General features: G+C 36.3%; 1 protein-coding gene across 8 annotated transcripts in view; it reads right to left on the bottom strand.

Annotated features, from left to right (window-relative positions):
• Positions 1-23348, bottom strand: part of BIRC6 (baculoviral IAP repeat containing 6) — a 171184-nt gene that overhangs the window by 119630 nt on the left and 28206 nt on the right. For all 8 annotated transcript variants that reach the window (XM_032681685.1, XM_032681688.1, XM_032681684.1 and 5 more), the window contains exons 11-20: positions 16533-16682; positions 12016-12241; positions 7623-7783; positions 4711-4842; positions 3328-3459; positions 2886-3064; positions 2168-2298; positions 1138-1299; positions 897-1028; positions 520-617 (exon numbers count right to left, since the gene is read on the bottom strand). In XM_032681685.1, coding sequence (XP_032537576.1) covers positions 520-617; positions 897-1028; positions 1138-1299; positions 2168-2298; positions 2886-3064; positions 3328-3459; positions 4711-4842; positions 7623-7783; positions 12016-12241; positions 16533-16682 — 1503 coding nt within the window. The remainder of the gene's footprint in view (positions 1-519; positions 618-896; positions 1029-1137; positions 1300-2167; positions 2299-2885; positions 3065-3327; positions 3460-4710; positions 4843-7622; positions 7784-12015; positions 12242-16532; positions 16683-23348) is intronic.

A 23348-nucleotide genomic window follows, 5' to 3' on the forward strand; every position in this document is an offset into this window, starting at 1 on the left:
TGTGGGTAAAGTCATCTTCCAGTCTGGCATTCAAGAAGCTTCAATAAGGTGCTAAGACACCATTACTCTGCAATGTAGGCAAGGAAGGAATTGAAATTGGTTAATTTCCTTTAGGTGCAGAAGAAACAAAAGTGGATTGCTAGTAGGACATAATTTGGATAGTCAGGTTTCCTGGAATAAATCTTCTAATTTTAAAAAATAACAGACAATTTTGACTGTCACTTATGTCAACAGAATCTGTTGTTGCTGAACACCTTCAAAAATTCTTGCAAAACTTACTTAAGCTCTTCCAGAAACGTCAGACTTGGCACTTTGGTTTAAGTAAGCTCATGTGCTTAAAATTCCACTATCTGCAAATGCCTCCTTCATACTTGGATACCACCTGACCATACCACTCCAAGAAGCATTTTGTACTAACCGAACAATTACCTAATTCTTATCGCACAACAGAGTCCAACAAAACATGACAAACAGCAAATGTACTGTGTCTATTTACAACAACAAACACTGCATACGTACCACCTGTCGCAGCAGCAGGCAAAAGAGGCATATTGTCAAGCAAAGCTTTTAGAAGAACTGATCCAAACCCCTGCTGACTCGGGTCACATCTGCCATTGCTACAAAGAAACGCATTGACACTTTAACATTTATTTTTAAGAAAGAACCAAGGATGACATCTCCTCCAGAAGATGAAGCTGAAAGACTGATGTTCTTTGCAGTCATACCCTAAACACATTTTTTTTTCCTGAACAGATCTTTCAGATCTTGGTGCTTTATGAATTCAATGTCCATCAATAACAAACACATTTGTACATTTCAGACTGCATGCAAATCCCCCAAATCCATATAAAACAGAAATATATAAATAAAAATAAATGTAAATAATTAACACTGACCTGATGCACAGTGCAAGAAATCGTGCACATTTGTGAGCTATGCTCCGCCCAGCTTCAAAGAAGCAAACACGTATAATATCAGAGACACATTTACGCGTTTTAGAAAGCAAACTGTCATTTCCTTCCTTTGAGCTGTAAAAACAAGTTGCATAGTTTAGAAAATCATAAAGAACTTTTTTTTTTCTAAGTGAACTGATACTGAGAAAGAGCCGTGATAATCTGAACACAATTCCTCCCTTACCTGCCAGGTCCGTTTGAATACACTCCGGCCAGCCAACAAAGCGTGTCAAGTACAAGACTCTGAGAGTGTTCTGTACTCAGACCATCGTCTGTCTTCTTGCAAAGAGTGGTGAGCAACTTCTCATGGAACTCTGAAAACTGTAACATGGCACACCGTTGAACTCTAGGGAGGAGGGGAAGGAGACAAAAACCAGAATTATCCAAAATGGCCATTCTCCCATTAAAGTGTCCCTCCAGCTTTGTATCCTGTCATAAGAGCAGCAAAACAGAGAATCCTAGATAAGCATAAAACCAGTACACAAGCATATATAATACCTTCCATGCACACATTCCCAATCTTCCTATTTTCTGCTCATAGAACTTCCTATTTCACTATATACCTAGTAATCTTCTGTGAATTTTTTCCTCCTATTAACTTGTCTAGCAACTTCTAAATGTAAACAAACTTTCACCATCCACAACACTCTTTAGCAAACTTTTGCACATACCTTTTTGCAGCCTCTTTGACCTCTTTATGCCCACTACAGTCAGTGCCACCATTGTAGGGTGGCAGCTGGTAATACACTTAAAATACTATATTGTTTGCATTGAGGTCTGCAGTACCAATCCAGAGACTTTAACCACTTCTTTGGGTAACAATTTGTGAGTTATAATTGATTCTAAACTTTTTGACAAATAATATAATCTCTGCTGTAAGAAACCAGACAATGTGGAAATAGAAAGGGAAGATGCTTCCTTTAAAAAAAGTCTGTCCAGATTATTTATCTGCTTTACCCAGAAAACTTATTTGCTTTTTCAAGTCAGGTAAAATAATCACTCAACATATAATTTCCTGCATGATGTTTTTCTACCACAGCTTGCACAGAACAGTGCCCTCTAACTCATAATTTATAGGATTTTCCAAACATAATAAGCTTATGAAATGACAACTTGAAACAGTGGTTTGACCCAAGCTATTTTGAGGACTAAACTTTTAATGCTAAGTATAACTAAAGCTAATATTTCTTCAGAATTAAAAACCACCTACTAACCTTTCCTTTGAAATTGAAGTTTTTTTAAATCTTCGAATTGTTACAGAGACTTCTTGAAGTAAGTCACAGCCTCGCAGATTATCTGATTTTCTTGAAGAATTAGTGCCTTCAATTTTGCTAGATGGCTTTTCCTGATTTTTTTTGGAAAAAAATAAAATTCAAAAATCACATTGATTTTGATTAATTTTTATACCTTGTTCAGTGAAATGCAAACAGTTCAGTAAAATCTCTCAGCTTGAGCATTGCATTAAAATAAACTAATTTTGTTCACTAATTACTCTAATATAGAACAACAAATTTAATAATGTTCTGTAATCTACCATGTTCTAACTATTCTAATAACATCCTCAAGATGTATGTCATATCATCCAATCTTAGAACTACAATGATCAAGAGTAAAATACACACACACACACACACACAAATCTTCGTAGGAGGATGAGGCGTATCAGCTACTGAAAATACTCAGGGAAACAGAGGTTTCAAAAACAAGCGCTCAGAATGTGAAAGTGCAGAACAGACCTCTTCAACTAAATATGCACAAAACAAACAACTTAAGAGATGTTGAACTCTTAATTCTTGAAGGTGTCAACACAGTGTCATGTTTACAAAGCAATTTTTAATGGATCTTAATTCTCCTAACAGCTGTTTGGTTTTCAGATCACATAAATCACACCAAGTCTACAACTAACACACGTCTTCCTTGGCTGTTCATTACCTTGCCTGCTGCAACTTTTGCCAACAATGAAGCAAGTGAATGGCCCTTGTTAGTCTGAGGTTTTAGAGGTGGTATTCTAACAACTGGTCTAATGCCACCATTGCAGATTTCTTCTGTTCCTCTGTCATTCACTGCTTTAACATGAATTAAAAATGAACGATACTTGCCACCAGCCATGCCTAAAAGTGGGGGGAAAAAAAAGGGAGGGAGGGAGAATTTGCATAGTTTACTAAGGCAAGTTGTAAACAGATTTCAACTTCACAGATACAGTGCACAAGCAGAGCTCAACCATATTAATTACAGTACTTGATCATCAGTTTGAAACTGTTACACAGCAAAATTTGTCAATGTGAAAATAAATAAACCTAAGTCTGACTACAGAAGTACGAGATGCACTTTAGTCACACATACTTCATGCAAATAGCATAATAAACTGGTTTACCTTTAACAAGCTTGGGACTTGTTAGTGTCAACATTCCAGCATGTCCTGATAGATCAAGTCCAGTAGCCAGCCATACTGGACCGCAAAGTATATCTTCCTTGTGTTCCTCCAGAAATGGACACAATCTAAGACCTTAAAAAAACATGAGTAACATGGATATGAATTAGTCATAATTGTCACAAAATCTGATCATTTGCATGGATTAAAAATACACCATGTCAAACTCTGATCACTAAATACACATAATTCCACATCAAAAATTACCTGAGGTTCTTTTTTAGACATTTTCCAGCGAAATCATTAAAGGTAAACAACAGTTTTCAAACCATTTTCAGCTGTATAATGTGGATAATACCTATGTTGACCAGCTTATCAAAGTCAGAAAATATACAACTGATGAAATAATGAACCAATATTATAGATCCACAACTCTTACTTGGTCTATAATGAAGCAGGACAGAACTGTTTAAAACAAAACAAAATGAATAATTAAATTTAAAACAAGAAGACTGATTTGTTTCTCCTGTGGTATATTCAAACTATTGAGATCATCATCCACTCATCTCTCCTGCTCCTTTCTCAGCATGAAACATCTTCTTTCAGCATTTTTATCACCCCTTTGGTTCCTCCCCTCATCCTTTGCAACACCTTTCTTGGAGTCATAGAATCATAGACTGGTTTGGGTTGGAAAGGACCTTTCTAGTCATGCTCTAGGATAAGCTTGATAACATGAGTGAAAAGAAAGTGTAAAGTAAGACTGTTAAAAAGACAAGAAAAAGAATCCAGAATACTGAATCACAACAACTGACAATTTTTAGTCTGCAGCTCTCCTCACTCAGATCCACTCTTATTGCCTTTCACAGCCTAAGAGATCTTGTGGAAGAGTGCTGGTTAACAAAAAGCTATGAAAACAGGCACAGTCAGTGTGATGTGACTCAAAGTCAACAGGACTAGTTATGAATTCTTTAGCTGTTCTTTATTTTGTTTAAGGCAGCAATCTCTGCAAAAGCCAGGTATGCAGAGACAAATTATACTAAACCTAGCTAAAGAAACAAATTAAAATACTGCTAGAACAGTGTAGGAATTTTAGTTAGGAAGGTGCCCTATCAATCTACTTTATTTCTAAATTCAAATAAATATTAATCTGTTTTTAAGCAACAAACCTCTTCAGTAGTTTGGGATTATTTTGGTGTGTTTGTGTTAAACTTTCAACTCATTAAGCAAACAGACCAGTGAGAGAAACAACTTTGAAGGGAGATGAGAAATTAGTATATTTTAAATGACTGAGAATTCTTTGCAGGGGAATTCCAGTGTATCATTTAAAAAAAAAAAAAAAAAAAGCTCATACTTTAAACAAAATATAACAAGATAAATAAAACTTACATTGTGGTTCCTCTACATCCATATACTGCATTTCTTCATTGAATTCCACCAGTCCTGGTTTTCCATTTCTCTCCACTTCAATGTTAAGAGCTGGAGATAAAGGAAATGTGATCTGTCTATCTACTGCTGCTTCTGGAAATAAAAATATTAGCAAGATTTCAAACATTGCTCACGGCTCAGGAAAAACACAAGCAGTAGTTTTCATAGCAAAATTATCAGCTTTCTGCCCACAACACTATTTCTAATACAAACCCACAAAAATAAAAAGGCACATTTTTCATATTAGGATTGAACTGAAGTTGCAGCAAATAGTTAAAAAAACCCAACTTCTGAATGAGTTCTAAAGAGCCTGTTTTGTTTTAATGCTGCCTAAATTCTTTTCCCCTAATAATCAAGTGCAGATTACTCCTAAGCAATTAGATTCCAATATTGAAAGTTTTATAAACTTTAAATACTTTAAACTTAAAATAACTGGATTGCTCCTGCTGAACACCAAACATTATTTTGATAATACTTAAATACAGCCTTTTTTTCAATTAATGGATCACATGAATCATAGATGAAGAGGACATGCAAGCAAATTAACAAGAAACATATATGGTGAAATAACTGCCACACCAGAACCATTAATTCCAAACTGGAGGAATTATGCCTCTGGCCTTCCCATTACTACACACTGTATATTTAACTCTTTCCAGGGTTCCTGTCATACAAAAAAATGACTGAATAAACTTTCCCCTACACATCTTCCCTAGGTCTCATTATCTTAAAATTTCAGTTCCTTTCTCCCCCTATGGAAGGAGAGAAGGGAATGGGGGGAGTTAACTGAATTTCAGACTGAGGTTTTTATACATTTTCAAGAGCCATCAAACACTCCGGAATATTACTTCTCTGTAGGATTAGAACATTTTGGTTAAGATCCATCACAGATATAAATTATCTAGGTTTATCTTCCCTTATAATGAAACCATTAGTGCCCTTTTACTTTATTCAATAGTGCATATTAAAAAGGCAAATGTCACTAAGGTCCTTTTCCAAAATTCGAGAAATTGAAAAAAGGGAGGAAACAACTGCAATGCAGTCACACTTTGGAAACATGTTGGTTAGTTGTGCCTTCTCAACCCTACTGAATAAAAAAGAAAAAAGACTTTGCCAAGGTTGCCTTGCAGGCGTTCTCACATTCCCCAGTCCTTTCCAGGCTAACTGACCCCCTGTTCCATGCTTTTTCCACCCTATCTATAATAGAAAAAAACAAATTCCCGTATATGTAAGGAAGTGAAATATCATTTTCTGGAAGAGTTCTGTGCAAAAAAGCATTCACAGAGAGCTCTGGCAATGTAGTTCACAGCAAAATCAAATGTCTCCACAGAATTACCAAATTATGAAACTGTTTGCTCAGAAATATTTAAAACTGAAGCATTAAGGAAAAGAGTTTAGTTTTTCTTCTACTGTTTTGTTCCACATGTGAATATTTTCAGACTAATTCTGACATCCAGAACTGCAAATGGACTGAATTCAGGCTGAAAACAAAGCAGGTTCCATTCGGAAGAGCAACATGGCCTATCTATCCTGTCTTTTAATTTGACAGAACAAATTTCTGCTACATGTTAAAATTAAGGTTTTACTTCAAGCATTAAAAAAATGAAGAAACTGAAAGAACACCTGTTGTCTGCTGTCCTGCAGTCAAAACTAGCACTTCTGCTAAATCTAAACCATCTTGTATCCTAAAAGAATTGACTTTCCACGAAGAATATTACTATGCTAGAATATTTTGTTCTTGGATAACAACCAGTATTTAAAGGAAGCACATCCAGGACACATTTATTGTTGTTAAGCACTGGGGGATGTTACAGAATGGGAAGTTGTATGGAAGCATGTCAATGATCTTTGGTATCTCTGCATTCATTTTTGAAATTTACAGCACTGTTACCTTTGTTTAACTGGGATGCTCTTACTTAGCAATAAAAAAACCAGGAAAAATGAAAAAAAAAAAAAAAGGGCTTTTATGATCATGCTTGCTGTTCTCCCTAACACATTTTATATCCAGCAACCAATTTAACAACATCTGACAGCAAGATTTCTCTGAAGTACTCAGTTCCCAGAAGCTTTTGGAAAAGATGTGGCCAGATAAAGATAACCAATTAATGCCTCAATAAGAGGAGGTGCTGCATGTAATATCTTCCTCTCCTAGCAGACAGGGCACCAGGATATGCAATCAACACTCTTACCACAGGAAAATCCCAATGGAGGAACAAACTCTTCCACATCAAAAAACTGACTTCTCAATTTACACTACCCCCTCACAGGTTCCCTGAGAGCTAGTAAGATGCACAGCGCAGTTAGGAGTCTTCCCAAGGCAAGAGTGTTCCTAACTCTGGTCTCCTCTGTCAAAGCTGCAAGGAACAAAACGTGAAATCATACTGCAGCTTTCACAGAGCTTGGTTAATGAGCCAAAGGATGAGAGAATTCCCAAGGAAGCCAGTTTTTCTTCTGCTGCCATCAAGAAAAGCCTTGTCATCTTCTCACTGGCAAATAATTTCCTTCTGTGATTTGGAACGATTTATTGTAATTTTTTTTTTTTTATATACCAAGACCTTAGAAGAGCACCACTTGTTTTATCAGTCAATCTCTAAGATGATTTACAACTGACAATGTATTTTTTTAATGACTGTAGGATTCAAGCAGTACAGAATAATTGAGTTCAATCTTTGCTTTTATTTGAATAAATGTCAGGATTTTGAAACTGTTTACATTCAAACACGCTAAGTGAAAACAGCCCATGATGCTGAGAAACACAATAAAATGGAAATAAGTAAAACTGGAATACTTACACTATTTCAAGTAATTTTTATAAAAGAGAATAATGAGTTTAAGAAAAGAAATAATGTTCTGGAAATTATCTTATTTCTTACCATTGACTTTCCCTAAGCCTGGAGCTTTATTTTTAAGTAAAGTCACTTGAATCTGGGGAATGTTGGTGATGTTTGAATTCAAAACAAATTTGAAGTCCACATGTCCAACCATACAGGCTTTGGGTAGAACCAGTTCAAAGACATGCTCATCCCAGCTGTTGCTGTTGGGAAAAAAAGAAGACAAAGACCTAATGTTAAGAGAATTCAGATCAAACAGGAGGCATCACACAGTGCATTTTCCATCTATGCAGCGTGACTTCACAAGAAGAAAAATGTACTTTGCACTAGTTGACATCCACATGAATTTCTGAAGTAGTGTCTTTTAAGTTTTCAAGCTAACCATATTAATTTTGTGAAAATGATGTTAAAAAGCCAATCAATAATACAGGGTGAAACAATGTTCGGATAAAATCAGCAGTGTAAAGATTCCCTGTTACCTTCATTGCAGCACCCTTTTCATATTACTATAAATACCAGTTTCCATGGTTTCCATGAAAAAAAAGTATGAGAAAAAACCTCCAAACACAACATTAAAAAAGTGAAGTGTACTACCAATCAGTGAAGTGTATGACAGCACAATCCTAAGTACCTACCTCGCAATCTCTTTTAAGTTGCCCTTGATGTTGCTTAACACTTGCCAATGTCATTGTCCAATAGTATGAAAGCCACATCCAGAGACTCAAAACACTAGTTTCAAATTATTTTTAGAACACATTTGATAACTCATACAGGATGAAAAGTGCTTCTTACCAGATGCACACTCAGAAACCTGTGCTGTGCAAAACGGGTACAGTTTTCTTTTTGTAAGTCACATTTTTGTTCTGAAGACAAGTTTGGTTTACACTGAAAGTGTAAACTTGAGATAAGTACCCCTCAATAATCCATTCCATAGTTTTACACACTAAGGTTCAAAAGGTAGTTCAAATCAAAGAGTAATTAAAATAAAACTAACCACCTGTCAATTGTGCTGTTTGTATACATTTTTTAAAATACTGAACTTCCTGATCCTCTCAAGTTAGCAATAAATATTTTTTAAATGTAACTGATAGACTGTGCATATTCAGTTCTATAACTGAGAACACTAAGAAACTGAGTTTGCTGCTATAAATATTTTTGAGATATCTTTCTAACATCTAAATCACAAAAAGGTATTTTAAATCAAATAATATGCTCTACATCAAGTATTATACAGAAAACCATTTGAAAATAGATTAAGGAATGGTGCAACTGTATTTAATTCTTTACAGTAATATCCCTGAAGGCCAGATCTCCCACAGGCACATATCAGGTAAAAGTAATGTTGCTTTCCAGAGCAAGCAGCACAGAAAAGTAGTGATTTTGGGAGGAAAGATGGACAGAAGGCAGTTTGTGGTTATGATTTAAGAAGCAACAGTGAAGAATTTTCAGCTAGCTAACTGTACAATAACACAGGTAAACAAAATAAAATGAAAATTTATCCTATGGTTCTGGGGAAAAAAAACCCCTGAAACCTCTGTAAGCAACTGTAACACTAAATACTTAGAATCACTAGTGCCTTTCCTCTGGTTTGGAGAATATATACTCCAGTGCAAAATAGGGAGAGTTTTGGGGGTGGTTTGTCATGTCATGCAAAGCACGGACTAAATGAGACATTCAAAGGAGCCAGACTTCTGAAAGACTAAGTAGTATTCTGCTCATCCAATTTTAGTTAAAGATCTAGTACAAACCCAGAACTGAACAATAAACCACTTTGTCTGCAGTAATCTTTTGTAGTGTGTGTTGCATAGTGAATTACAACTGTTATATGTCTGCTCCAGAAATCTATTTCTGACAGAACTGAGCAGCAGATGCTCAATAGGCATGTATGGAATAACGAACCTCCATGAAGATCTCCCACTAATCCAACAGTAAAGAGATCTTATACCTGTGGCAATAAACTTCACAATCTGATTCTGTGATTAGTTAAAAAAATACCCTTTAAAGATTTTTTTAATTTCCCCTAAGTGCATCCTGTTTATTCTTGTGCAAAGTTTCAAAGTAGTAAAAAAAAAATTTACTCCTTACTATTTCCCTCAATATTTTAGTATATCCACCCTAAGTATCACTTTTCTATGACAATCTAATGCAATGTCTTTTAGGAACTCTTCTCACCTTTGACACCCTTCTACATCTATAGCATCTTCCTAAAGAAGAACATACAATCCATACTGTATTCTAAATGCCAATATACCATCATTCTCCCATTTACAAAATAGTTTCTGACACACTTATTCATTCCTTTTCTAAAATATCTCATCATCTGCTCTTCCACTACAACTCAACTTTGAACTGCAGAGCCACTTTCAGAGTTTAAACACTGGACAGAACATCAGTGCATAGCTCTTTCTTCTTTCACATATTTTCAAATATGCCTTCATAAAATGAATACATAAAATACATCCTACATAAATTTGAGAAAAAGTCAGGAAACTCAGACGTCACTGTTTTATCCATGCACATTAGGAATTCATGTATCTCTTTTAAAAGAATTAACCCCATTCAACATTTCAGTTGAATACCACTGAGGGGACAGTACTGATATTTAGATAATTCACAAGGTAAACCACAGTCTGCTTTTCTGTTTTCTTTGTTACACAGTCTTTTATAAAAAACAAAGTAGGATTGAAAGAGCAGGAGTATAATATAATGCCATTCCCTAAAACACATTTCTATCTGTTTGAGAAACAAAAGAATCACCATATCAAATTGCATTACTCATCCATCTAACCCTGTAATCCCACATCTTGATAGGTATCAGTATGAGGCACTCAAAGAGGAGATAAAAGGAACTCATATTAACCACCAACAAAATAATCCAGAAATCAAAAACTTTCTTCCCAAATAACTTTTAATTAAGAGTTAGCATTGCTTTCAATCTTAAGCTTCTACCCTAAGAACAAAGGAACTCTAATAATTTTCATCATGAGTCATTTAGCAGCTGTCAAAGATTTCCAGTACTAACCCAAAATTTTAACTTTACCTCTTTACAGCCTTGCTTTACTTGGCAGCAGGTATAGTTCTTTTCCTTCAATGAAACAATATTCATAAGCCAATTTTCCACTTATCACCTTCCAATTAACAGCAATTACCTTCACTCTTTGCTTCCTTGTATCTTCATATTGGTAGCCTTTTACTTTTCAACTGCTGCTGAACACATGGATAATCAATTGTTTTAACTAGAAGTTATTTTCCAAGGAACCATCTCCTTTCCACTTGTTCTATACAGAATATTTTACTTACACAAAGCTAAACCACAAGATAAACAAAGGTTTTAAAACCTATAATGCACTGCAAGTTTTTAACCACAGCTTATGAATATTTAATTAAAGCAAGTTCAGCTCCTGTTAGGTGTCAGCCCTGAAAATGCCTGCAACTATTACCTGTTTTCCCACCTGGAATACTTCATTATCACATGCCAGCTTTCACTTGTTTCCACAACATGCTTTTTCTGCCCCATGTATGATCTCTAGCTCCCTTCGGTCATTTCATTGTTTCCACTGCATGGCCTTTCCAAATCTCACATATCAGTGGAACAGATGTGTAACAGCCTGACCTAAAAGATCTTTGCAGTGTCTTAAGCACATCCCTTCATAAAAACACACAATAAAACTTATATCTATGTTTTGTTTCTCCATGCATTTTTCACAAAAACTATGCAAAGCTACTTCCGGCAGGTTTTAAGCAACTCTTCAAAGGAGACTGCAACACTGCTGTACTTGTATTTAGGATCCCAGAGGAATTCCAAGTTCTCACATTGTGTGTTAAAAACTAAGTACTACTACATATATCATGCTGGTGCAGTTCATTTCAATGAAAATACTACATAAATTGTAGCACAACTAGGGCGCTGTAGTGACTTAAGGAAATGTCTCACATATAAAGATTTAACTTCACATGAACAGACATAAATCTAGGTGCTATCTTCATATTTTAAAATAAATTACAATACAATTTCATTTAGGACAACTAATTAGTCATACTGGCACCACTTTCTGATTAAAAAAATATATTAAGAACACGTATACGCATAAGAAGGGTGAATCAGACTTTTACAGAATATATCAAGAATACTTGTAACTCTGGCAAGTGTGCTTGTCTAATTATAAAACGAAATCGTCACATTTGGCAAGTTAAAATACCCCAATTCAAAACTTGATGTTTCTATTTGTTTCAAGGTCCACTAAAACAACTCTGGCAATCTCATAAAGACCTGTAATGCAAACTACCAAGTAGGGATTATCACCTTTAAAATTACACGTTCTTAAACTTGCACACTAGTTAAAAACAATTAAATTGCATGAAATTTGTGACTGTACAGCTATACAAACTAGTTGAGCAATGCACACAATTCCTTCTGGGCTGTTACTCTCCTTACCTGTCTGTCTGTAGCTTCCAGGTTCGAGTATGCTGAGCTGCATCCCCGTGGTGCTGCTGGTGCAGATGCTGAGGGTGCCGCCTTTGCTGCTGCTCTTGCTGGACTTCTACCCAACAGGGAGGGACAGTGGCTGAAAACCGTGGTGTCAAGGTCTCAAAACGGGTCAGTTCCACCAGGGATGTCAGTGTTTCGAGGGAAAATGGCTGGTCCACCAAAAGATCAACTCCTGAATAATTACAGAACATACAGTAATTACCACGTAGATTTCATTTTTTTTTCCCCAAGAACATCCTATGAACAGTTTGAAATATATCCAAACTGCTACAGATACAAATAACTACACGTTATATGAAGGTTTTTCAGTTAAAAAATGCTAATAATAAAAAACACACACAAAAAAGCACGACCCTAAACAAATAAAAACACCCAAACAAGCAACCAAAAAACCCTAGCCTTGAAGTCAGTATCCTTTGAAGGCAGTTCATTTGGAATAAATTTTCTAAGTACTGAAAGCTCTGAGCATGCTGTCTGGGATTTAACCAGAATCATCAGCCATAAGTAATTAGCCAGCTACACTTTGAAGATGTAAAGCTGAATAAACATTTTTTTTTTAATATCTCTATTGACTCAGATAAAAAAAACCCTATATTTTATGAAAACAGACATACAGAATTACTACGTAATTGTGACATTTTTATCACTGTTTAAAACATCACTTTGGTACCTGTTTATCAATACAGACTTGTTCTATGGTGAATTACTAGAATGTTGTGAAAGGTTCCCAATTTAGCTTAAAAGAGGGGTAAGTGAAAAACAAACATGCTTTAGGTGATGCACTTAAAACAAATGGGCCTAGACAATTATACTGTCTTCTTGTCTTCATATTCAAGCCTTGTACTGAGGAAACAAGGATATTAATTGAAGTACTGAAAACTGAAATATCCCAGGAAGCCAAACACCTAAAGAAATCACAAAGAAACTCTAAAAATAATCAGATTTTCTGACAAAGACCAACCCCCCCCCCAAACAAACCAAAAAAAACCAGTCAAACAAACCCCTCCAAAACCATAAAACAAACAAACAAAAAAACCCAAGAAAAAATAAAAAAGCCACCACCACCACCACAACAACAAAAAACAAACAAGGGAAAATAAGATATGCACAATATAAATTTTCTTGTATTTTGAGTATTTTCCCTTAAAAATGCATTTTGGGGAAAATCTCTTACTTTTAAAGAAATTTTATTTTTCAACAGGAGAAAGTTTGCTACCTGACTACTACTTTCACCACCCTGGCTGGGGGGATAATAATACAGAAATAGCACCCTCCCAGTGAAGTCTGAACCTAGAGACTGTCTTGTAAAGCAAGCCAAGTTGAGCTCCAGGTGAGACACCCAGAGGCAAGTAAAAAATTCACTCTCATTGCAACTACAATAATTTCTAATCATCAACCTAGGAGGCAGGAAAATGCTGAAGAAATTAGAAGTGCTTTAAAAATTGAATTTCAATAATAGGGCAGAGACCTTCATTATTTTAACTGCCAAATGTGAACCTCATTAGCTGGATGACACTGCAATGAGAAGTGAGATCATTGTTTAAACTGTAGAACAATTCTATCTTTGACTAGACTGGATTTTTCCTGCTTCATTCTCCTTCCCTCTCCAATAGACACAAATACAAATTCAAAGTATTCAGAGCAACCACATACATGTGGTATCAACCCCTAAAATTGAAAAATGAAGGACTTAACTTTCCCGTGTTGCCAAGTATACTTGACTTCTTTTGAAAAATTATAATACTTGTATTCTAGAATGCCAATAATAGAGAAAAATAAACACACAAACAAAGCCCACAATATACAGGAACACCATACGGGCAAAAGCTTCTGCTTGTTGCAGGAGTTCATTTCCTCAAAGAGAAACCCAGAAACCTCTGTTGAGCTGTGTCTGTGTCTGAATAACATGCTAGGACAAAGGTGGAAGAAAATGGGTTTTTTTCTGCTGTACAGTATTTAAGACTAAAAGGGAATTAACACTGATGTTACAAATGTTGGGGACAAAGCCTCGTCATGATTCATACAGGCAATGACTCAGAAGATGTTGGCACAGTCCTGGCAATCATTCACATATATGCTGAGAATCCTGTATTATTGACTTTAGTATCCTTAACCTGGATAGTTTGGCTAAGAGCTCTGTAAACACCATTTGGTTTCCACAATTCCCATCCAGTCCCCTCATTTTAGCACTGGCTTCCTATGACTATTAAGCTTCTCTCACAGCTTTTAGTGGCTCAGTTTGATGGCACAGCAAAATAGTTCTCAATTTATCTGATCATTACTCTTTGGAAAGCAGTACAGACCAAGATCAAGCAATACTACACTGTCTGAATCATACGACTATTTAAAGGAGGACCTGCAACTTGTGGACAATCTAAAGCTACAGCTACTTTGAAATCTATGCATAAATAAATCAATTTCTTGTTCCAATAAGCCATATTCAAGCCTATGCTGAAGGTTGGATGAGAAAGAGATAAAAAAGGGGAAAAAAATCCCCGTTACAGTACTGGCAGAATTTAAACAGTAATGATCATCTATTTGATTCATTAGGATAGTCAAAGCTACCACTTGATTGGAAGTCACTGAAATCTGCTAATAAGCTACTGTACAGGGAATGCACCCATTGAAACACATCTATGTCCTTGATATTTATATTCTCTTTTTTGCTTTATTCACCATTAGCAAAAGAAGGGTGCAGAAGAAAGTCACAGACCTTTTTTGCTCACATACATACAACAGTTTATTTCCTAGAGATTTTCAAACTTCAGGAGTGGCTTCTTTGGTGAAAAAGGGGAGGAACTGGAGAAATTCAGTCCTCAAAGCAACTACTGTAATGTTGCTTATAAGAAATCTTATGACAAAAAGCATCTTTTCCTTCCCTCTTTTGATCGACTCTTGCAGAATAAAATTGGGATCACACAAACACAGCATAACACAACTAGAAGTGTTAGAAGGCTGGCAGCGAGCAGAGGTTTTGGGAGAAAGACAGCCAGTAGCCTGGTGACAACAAAGATGCCATGATCCAAAATGGTCCCTGTACTGCCAGTCAGTCCTCTCCCAGCTTATTTTGTCCTCTGCAGCTGCAGGCAAAGACACCTCCCATCACACACATGTACACACAGAATTAACATAATTTCTCTGAAACAGTTATAGCTACACAAATGGTTTATTCCCATTGTATCACTGTTTTAGCCTCATGCTTTATGTTGTTTAATTTTTGTATTTTATATTCTAGGTAATCTATTCCCAGTGTATCCCTATTTCTGTCCCAACAGACATAACCAAAACTTCCAAACTCCAATCCAACTAAAACAATTATGCTTTCTTTCTCTATCTTCAACAACGGCAGGTTAAAACAAAATCAAAATAATAATAGTTTTACAGGTCTCTCATAAACAATTCCCTTTATAAACTCAAAACAAGAATATGTATGTATATACACCCTTTAAAAACCTCAGCATGACTCAAGTCTTCCTCAGGCTAAACCAGCAAAATTAGATTTGTTGTTAAATTTTAGTAGCAACTGATCTACACTAAAGCATCTTTGATGAGCGCTGAGAAAAGACTGAGAGGTCCACACAGAGGAGCTCCCATAACCTGCAAACTCACTGTTCTCCCTGACAGACAGGAAGAGTCCCTCACATTTCTCCCCTTCTGCTTGTCTACAAAAGGAATAACCCTCTCGGTCAACTACTTATTTAACCTTAGTGGGCTGGGAGGCTACAAAAAGCAGCAGATTGTTGCAGGTCAGTATACGAGAACCTCAGTAAAGAGAACACCTAAACAGGATGTTTAGGGTAAAAACAGAATTTGGACAATTCAAAACAATTATTTCTTGCTGTCCAAGGGTAGAGAACCTGTTGAGGAAGGAAACTAATATGTAAAGGACAGAAGAAATTGAGCTCAACCCAGGCAAACTACTGAAAACAAAAATCCAAGAGTTCACATTGTAAGCTTAATTTATCTACAGCAACTACACTGCCTGATGTACAGAAAGTATCAATTCCACTGTGTGCAACAGTACCTGTTAAATACATGCCTAGTACAGTTTTATTAAGTAGACCTGTACAGCTTCTGCATGAAACTTTAAGGCAACTTTACATAATGAAGACATGATTTTCATTCCAAATAAAGATCTCAAGCCTATTTAAACTATGTGGGAAGCTCAGTCACTGCACAACTACCCATTTCTCACTGTCTGCCACACTTAAAATCACATACAGAGATTAGAAAAACAGTTGACTACATAAAAGTGGGTTTGTTGGTTTGTTTGTTTGTTTTTTAATCAAGAACTGCTGAAATATTATGCTCGTACATAATCAGTGACAGTAACTAGAGAACTCCAACTGTGGGCAGCAAAAAAATTATAAGGCAGCATGCTACTAAATAATTGAAAATATGTAACTTCCAAAAATTACAGAAGTTTTTTTTACTCATGGTACATTTACACATGTGAAATTTACCTGTAATGCCTGGACTAGAAGGATTAGATAAGGGTTTGGTGCCTTCTGATGACTGTTCTATGCTTTTGGAAAGGGATCCATCTACAAGTATATCAGCTTCATCTATGTCATCGCAGGTCCCTCCAATCTGAAGGAAATGAAGTTCTCCACCTAAAATCATCACAGACAACAAAAGAAGGTTTAGACAGGCATACAGCTAAACTCAATTCACAAGGCTGGCTTGCAGTTGAACTGCTATGCAATTATGACAGCAACTATGCAGGGCCTGAAACCAGTAAGATTATACAGGAATACTCATTTTGCTTTATCACTACAATTTTTTTTCAGGGCAAATGCAAACCAGAACTTCAAAAATACTGCAATTGTGAATTGCATTAAAGGTAAGACATTGGGGGGAGGCATTTTAAAAGGTAATTAACACAGGAAACCTCAACAGAGACTAAAATTCATAACCATTATGTCACTTTCCATAATCTTAAATATGTTTACAAAGAGAAAATATTCCATCATTGAAGTAAAGGCCTACACTACCTCATTTGTACAGGTTACATAAATTTCCTTTTAAAGTTTGATATTTGAAAACTGAAAAATCAACTCATTTCTCTGAATTCTCTTAAGTGGTTCTTCACATTATTTCATCAAACCTAGAACTACCAACACCAATCAGGTCAACAGACAAAAGAGCAAGTCCAAACTTTTCAATGGACACAATGTAGTGATGGAATTTTGAAATCATTCAAGGAGGTTGAACATTATTCACCACTATGGATACACATAGATGAATTCTGTCATTTACAGAGATGTCATAGAACCATTTAGGCCGGAAAAGACCACTAAGATCATTAAGTGCAACCATTAACCCAGCACTACCAAGTCTACCACTAAACCATGTCCCTAGGTGTGACATCTACAGTCTTTTAAATGCCTCCAGGGATGGTGACTCAACCACTTCCCTGGGCAGCCTGTTTCAATGCTTGAAAACCCCTTCTCTGAAGAAATTTTCCTAATATCCTAGCTAAACCTCCCCAGGAGCAACTTGAGGCCATGTGCTCTTGTTCTGTCATTTGTTAATTGGAAGAAGAGGCCAATCTCCACCTGACTACAACCTCCCCTCCTTTCAGGTACTTGTAGAGAGTAATAAGGTCCTCTTTGAGCCTCCTCTTCCGCAGGCTAAAGAAATCCCAGCTCCCAAAGCTGACACTGACTTAGTTATCACAAAGGAGACAAGTTGAAAACCAGCACCATAATGTTTCCCTCAAAAACCAGGTAACAAAATCAAAACACTGGTAATTTAATTCTGAAGTGTATTTAAAATCTGCAATTTGCATGGACTCAAGAACTTGGTGGGTAATACAAACAGAACATAAGAATCATAAATCCATTCAAATAAACCACAATTTTCCTTCTGGCAAACCAGTTACTGGTTCCAGGAAAGCAGCACAGGCACAAGCTAGAGCACACATCAGAGACTAGGCCACTGCAGTCAAAGCCAATCTGGTGAGATGCTTAGCATCCTGTGTCCTGTACTCTGGAAGGAGTCTGAAAGAATGACACAATCATCAGCAGCAAATCACAACTGAAGGACATAGTTAAACAATATCCAAATAGTTAAAAGGAATTGGAAAACAAAGCCATATCACAGAAGACTATGCACTAGACAACTTACAGTCCTCTACTTCTCTTGACACTGGGCTGTAGAGGATGGGTTAGTTCTAAATGTGCAAGTTCAGAATGCTTGAAAAATGTCATCAAGAGAATTATCCCAAAACCTCACTCCAACGCAATTTATACTATTCTTGGAGATTTTTAGCTATAAAATTTCATCCCAACTTATGGAAAAATAGAATGCAACTGAACAGGGACAAGTGAAAGTTACTATGCCTAGCAAGAAATAATTAAAAGAGTTATTATGGGATGAAGAAAAATCGGCTAGCCAGCAGTTCTGCAAAAGAGGCTCTTGTGAGTCAGAAGATAAACCTCGTTCGATTTCCTGCTCCAAAGTGCAAACATTTCATTATGTACACATGCACATGGTACATACAGACTGCAGAGCTACTTAAGGAATTCTTCTGTTCAAAGACATCTGTAGGATTACTGTGCCTGGTTTTGGCTATGTCATCAAGAAACATGTGGACTGACTTGAGCAGGTCTTCTGGGAGGGGTAAGTAAGGGTTGGGGATTTTTTTCTTTTCTTTTAAAAGCCCTAAGGAAAGTTTAAAAGGATTGGAGATACTCAGCTGGAGCAAATTATTATGGCCAGTCTTCGCGAACGAAGATTTGGGAAGGGTCTTTGCCCTTCGAGCCTGCGCAGTGGATTTTTTAGGTGAGACACAGCGTGCGCTGAGCTGAGCCCACCCTTTAATCCTGAGGTTCATCTGCCGGGGCCGAGCGAGCTTGGACAGTGGCAGTGAGGTCCTCAGGACGTAGGTTTGTTTAGAGTGACCTTCTCTTAGATGGATGGCCTTACAGGGCTAACGAGCTCCATCTGCCCGGGGGACTCCTCTGACCGGGACCCGAACCCGGGCCGCGGCGGTGAAAGCGCCGCATCCTAACCACTAGACCACCAGAGGGCCCTGCTGGAGCAAATAAATGATTGCAAAAGAACAGCATCTAAATAAACTCTGTCTTCCCCTTCTTTTTTGAAGAAATCTCTTTGCCATGTTCCTAATGAATATGCAATCAGTATGACTCCAGTGAGCAAAGATGATACAGGCTAAACACTAGGGGAAAAATCATCATCAAGGACAGCATGCAGTAGGACAAATTTCACGACTAGGCTGTTAAATCTCCATGTTGAAGATACTCAAAACCAGGGTGATCACTACTCTTCTGCTGAATGGGTAAGTGTAATTGATCCTGACTTGAAGATGATCTTACAGCATCACTTCCAACACTAATTTTGATATGTAAAAACTTGACCTCTCTCCAATCCTATTAGACTCCATTGCCTAAGAAGGTAGAAAATTGAAAATACTAAATTGATTCTTGAACTTCAAATACACAGCAGACAAGTCTGACAAAGCCTAATGACAGGGAAGACACAAATAAGATATCCAAACTAAATCAGAAAAAAGCTACAGAGTGTAATTAGTACACTACTTACAACTCAAGAGCAAGCAATCTGCTATAAATAAAGATTTAGAGGAATCAATTCTTAAAGGTATCAAAATGTCATTCAGTTCTGCCAGGCTTGCCATAAGAAGTATCAGCACAGACAACTCACTTTTGACCTACCAAACTCCAGCCTGAAAAAATACTTTTTCCAACAAAGGGTGGTGATCAGAAAACTCTTGTTATAATGTAACACCTTTAAAATGTTACAGTGTAACACATCTTAAAATGTCAGCTGAGCACAATCCAGCAATGCTTCACTCACTAGAAGGAGTTCAAGCACTCAAAGAGATGGTATAGATCTTAACACCTGCTCAAATCAGACAGTATGTGCAGAAAGTACCTTCTTCACCAGAACAACATGAACATTTCCACTTTTTATAGCATTTGTTTGAAATGTCACCACAGCTTCCTGTTCAATATTTCTTCAGAGAGCTTCAGACGCTTCACAAGGGAGAAGAACATCAAGAGCAATGAAAGACAGAAAATTGACACATCTTTATGACCTTTTAAAAATACTCCCAGAAACACAAACATGGACAAATTTCAAAACTGCCAAAACAAAACACAAGTAGAGATTTGCATCTTTATACTCAACTAAAATAGATACAATTTCAGATATGTCCAATTTTTTACCTAATTCTGTATTGCAAAGCAAAGGTCAACAAAATTGTCTGAATGATAAACAGCTAAGCAGCTAAAGTAAGGAAGCAATCCAAAACAAATTTGACAAAGGAAAAAAGTAGAACATATGCTGTGGAACATCTTCTTAAGTAATTTTTTAGTAGGACTCAAAAAGAAAAAGTTAAGATGAAAACTGAGATATCAGAAAGACAGTGACAACTCTAGGTCTGGAAATTTATGCATCCACAAGAAACTATATCTGATCCTCTTAAGCACCAGATAACAGGCTTTAAATATCATCAAAAGACCATCCTAGAGCTGTAACTCTATTCAAAAACAATACCTACTGCATAGTTAATACAGAAATTACTTATTTTGTACTTATCATTTTGAATATTACAAAAGCAGAAGATAAGCTGTCTTATATTAATAACACAAAACATTTAAACCCCCATATGATAGCACACAAAGTACTACTAAGAGGAATCTTAACTATAGTCTACCTTGACCAAGGGGAAGAGAAGAAAGCAAAACACAAAGAGAATAAAGTCCACCATGTTTGTTTAACAGAACTGGAACCAAGAATATACTTGCACACTTCTTCTCAGAGGTCAGCTCCAGGTAATTCCTGCAGAAACAGGTAAGTACCTGAAGCTGACACTGAGAGGTAACATTTTGAAGTGGGACTCACAAGGATGGATGACATCAAATGCAAGTCTAAAACATCACCACGACTAGGCTTCGCGAACGAAGATTTGGGTGGTCTAAAACACCTCTACATTAAACCACTCCAAATCTAAGCACCCATTCGCACAGAGGTTCCTTTTTAGTCATATCTAAAAGACAGCTATGGAAAAATTTTATGATGTAGCAGGAGAAGTAGAAAAAAAGAAAGGGTTTTCTGTATCCAAAACTTTCAGGTATTAAAGTACCTCTTTCCCTGCCCTCACCATCCAAACAAGCAAACAGGAAAGAATATACTGCTCAGCTTATATTCCTGAATAGTTCTCCAACAACATCCAAGCATTTCCAACGTGTGTATGTTCCAGAACTTCTACTTAACATTTTCACTTATGTCTTTGCACTACAAGTTTCTTTCTAGAAGGATTGAATACATCAACGAATACTGTTATTCTGCTTTCAATACATATCTTCCTAATGCTGTCAGACTGCAGGCACTACCTCATATGCGGTAATAAACCTAGAGGATTAAAAACCTCAAAGTGATTTTGGAAGAATTTTGGAAGAAGCCCAGGAAAACTGCATTTGAGAAAAAATAACAGTAATAAAAAAAAAACCATCTTCATCCACTTAGCAGCTAAGCAAGAAATTTTACGCACTCATGGCAGAAAGTTTAAAGGGTGATTATGATTCAAGACAACAAAAATTATGCAAAACCTGTTCTGTATAAGAAGGTATTCAAATGTACAATAGGATGCAGAATTTAAAAAGTTATATTAATAGTTGAGGTTCTTGATTTGCTTTTTCCTTTAGTGTTCCTGAATTTTATGCCTTACAGTTATTTATAACCATTTCAGATCCAAGTCATTCTTTACAAAGCTTCACATTTTAGCATAAATGTTTTGACTCTGAGGCTTCAAACATACCTAGCACCAGATCCTGAAATCCAGATTTCTAATGGACATTGATCCCTAAATATTTATGATGGCTCTGGGACTTAATTTCTCGAAAGTGAGAAAAATTACACTGGGAAAAGTGACTGAAATGTTAAATAAGGACTAGAAATTGAAAGCTTCTAAAGACATTTATACAATAAAAATAACAAATTCCAAAGTCCATTTTAATACGATTGCAGAGCAGAAGATGGAAGTTCCAACTAGAGGTGCAATGGGTGTAAATAAGAGATAAGAATAATAAACGGATTTTTTTTAAGTAATCAAAGTACTATATACAAAATAGGAAACTTGGAAGCTGAGGGATACCTTGTAGCATACTGGACTACAGAAGAAAAAAACCCCAAATCTCAGTCATCTTCAAGGCAGCAAGAACAAAAGAAGTCCCAACAAAGCTATTTATAAATTGCTAGATGGATATAGTACTCAGACAGATTTACTGGAAAAATAGAATGATGTGCTTGTCTGTTATGAGGAGTATGAAGTATCCTCCACTCAGTAACAGAGATGGTGGCTGTCTAGGCAGAGACAAATACTCCAACACACAAGAATAAATGCTTCCAACTCAACAGACCTGTTATCTTACACTCCATGTCCCAAAACAGGTTCAGATTATAGCAAATGCTACAAGAATGTAATTACCATATACAATAACACCTGATGGAAAAGTACAATGCACAGTAACAATAAGCCCTTTAACTTTTATCAAGAAAGACAAAATAGATTTTATGCAAGACAGAAATTAATAGTAATACAATGCTGTAGATAAAAAAACTACCTTAGCAAGGTTTGAAGTTCTTTGTAATTAGATTGCAGTTTGATCAGCTAAGTATAGGTAAAAACATTATGACATGGATATGACATACTAACAGTTGTCAAAGGCAATTAACCTTTCAGTTCCATTTTAACCAGGAAGAAGCATGCATGAAACATGCAGCTGAAACGGTTTAACAGACATTTCTTCAAAAGTAGTTATGAAAAGAGAACAATCTAGTAAATATGAATGTTACCATTGGGAATCTGCAAACACAAATACTAGTTGCTAACATATAATATTTTCATTCATATTTGATAAGTAAATCTAAAATCTCCACTTCTAAAACTCTTGGTAGGTAAGTGATAAACATGGAGCCCTTAACAAAACTGAGATTTTTACACTAAGCTTGACTTTATCTGTTGGAAATAACAGGTAAATCTGATTTAACAACTACTCATAGGATGACTGTGTCATCAATGTGATTTCCAAAGAAGGAAAGGTATCGATTTAAATTCTAGTAGAGAGAAAGTTCAACATGATATTGGTGGGAATTAATCTGCAATGTATGAATCATCCCATCAGCTTAGCCCCTCTGAGAGCCTAAGTATTTCCACCAGAGCCACATTCAACTGCAGGAGAACTAAATAAAACACCGGTGTGTGGAGGAACTCGGATGACAGGTAAAGCTGT

This window comes from Chiroxiphia lanceolata, chromosome 3 (genome assembly GCF_009829145.1).
Source record: "Chiroxiphia lanceolata isolate bChiLan1 chromosome 3, bChiLan1.pri, whole genome shotgun sequence".
Taxonomy (NCBI): domain Eukaryota; kingdom Metazoa; phylum Chordata; class Aves; order Passeriformes; family Pipridae; genus Chiroxiphia; species Chiroxiphia lanceolata.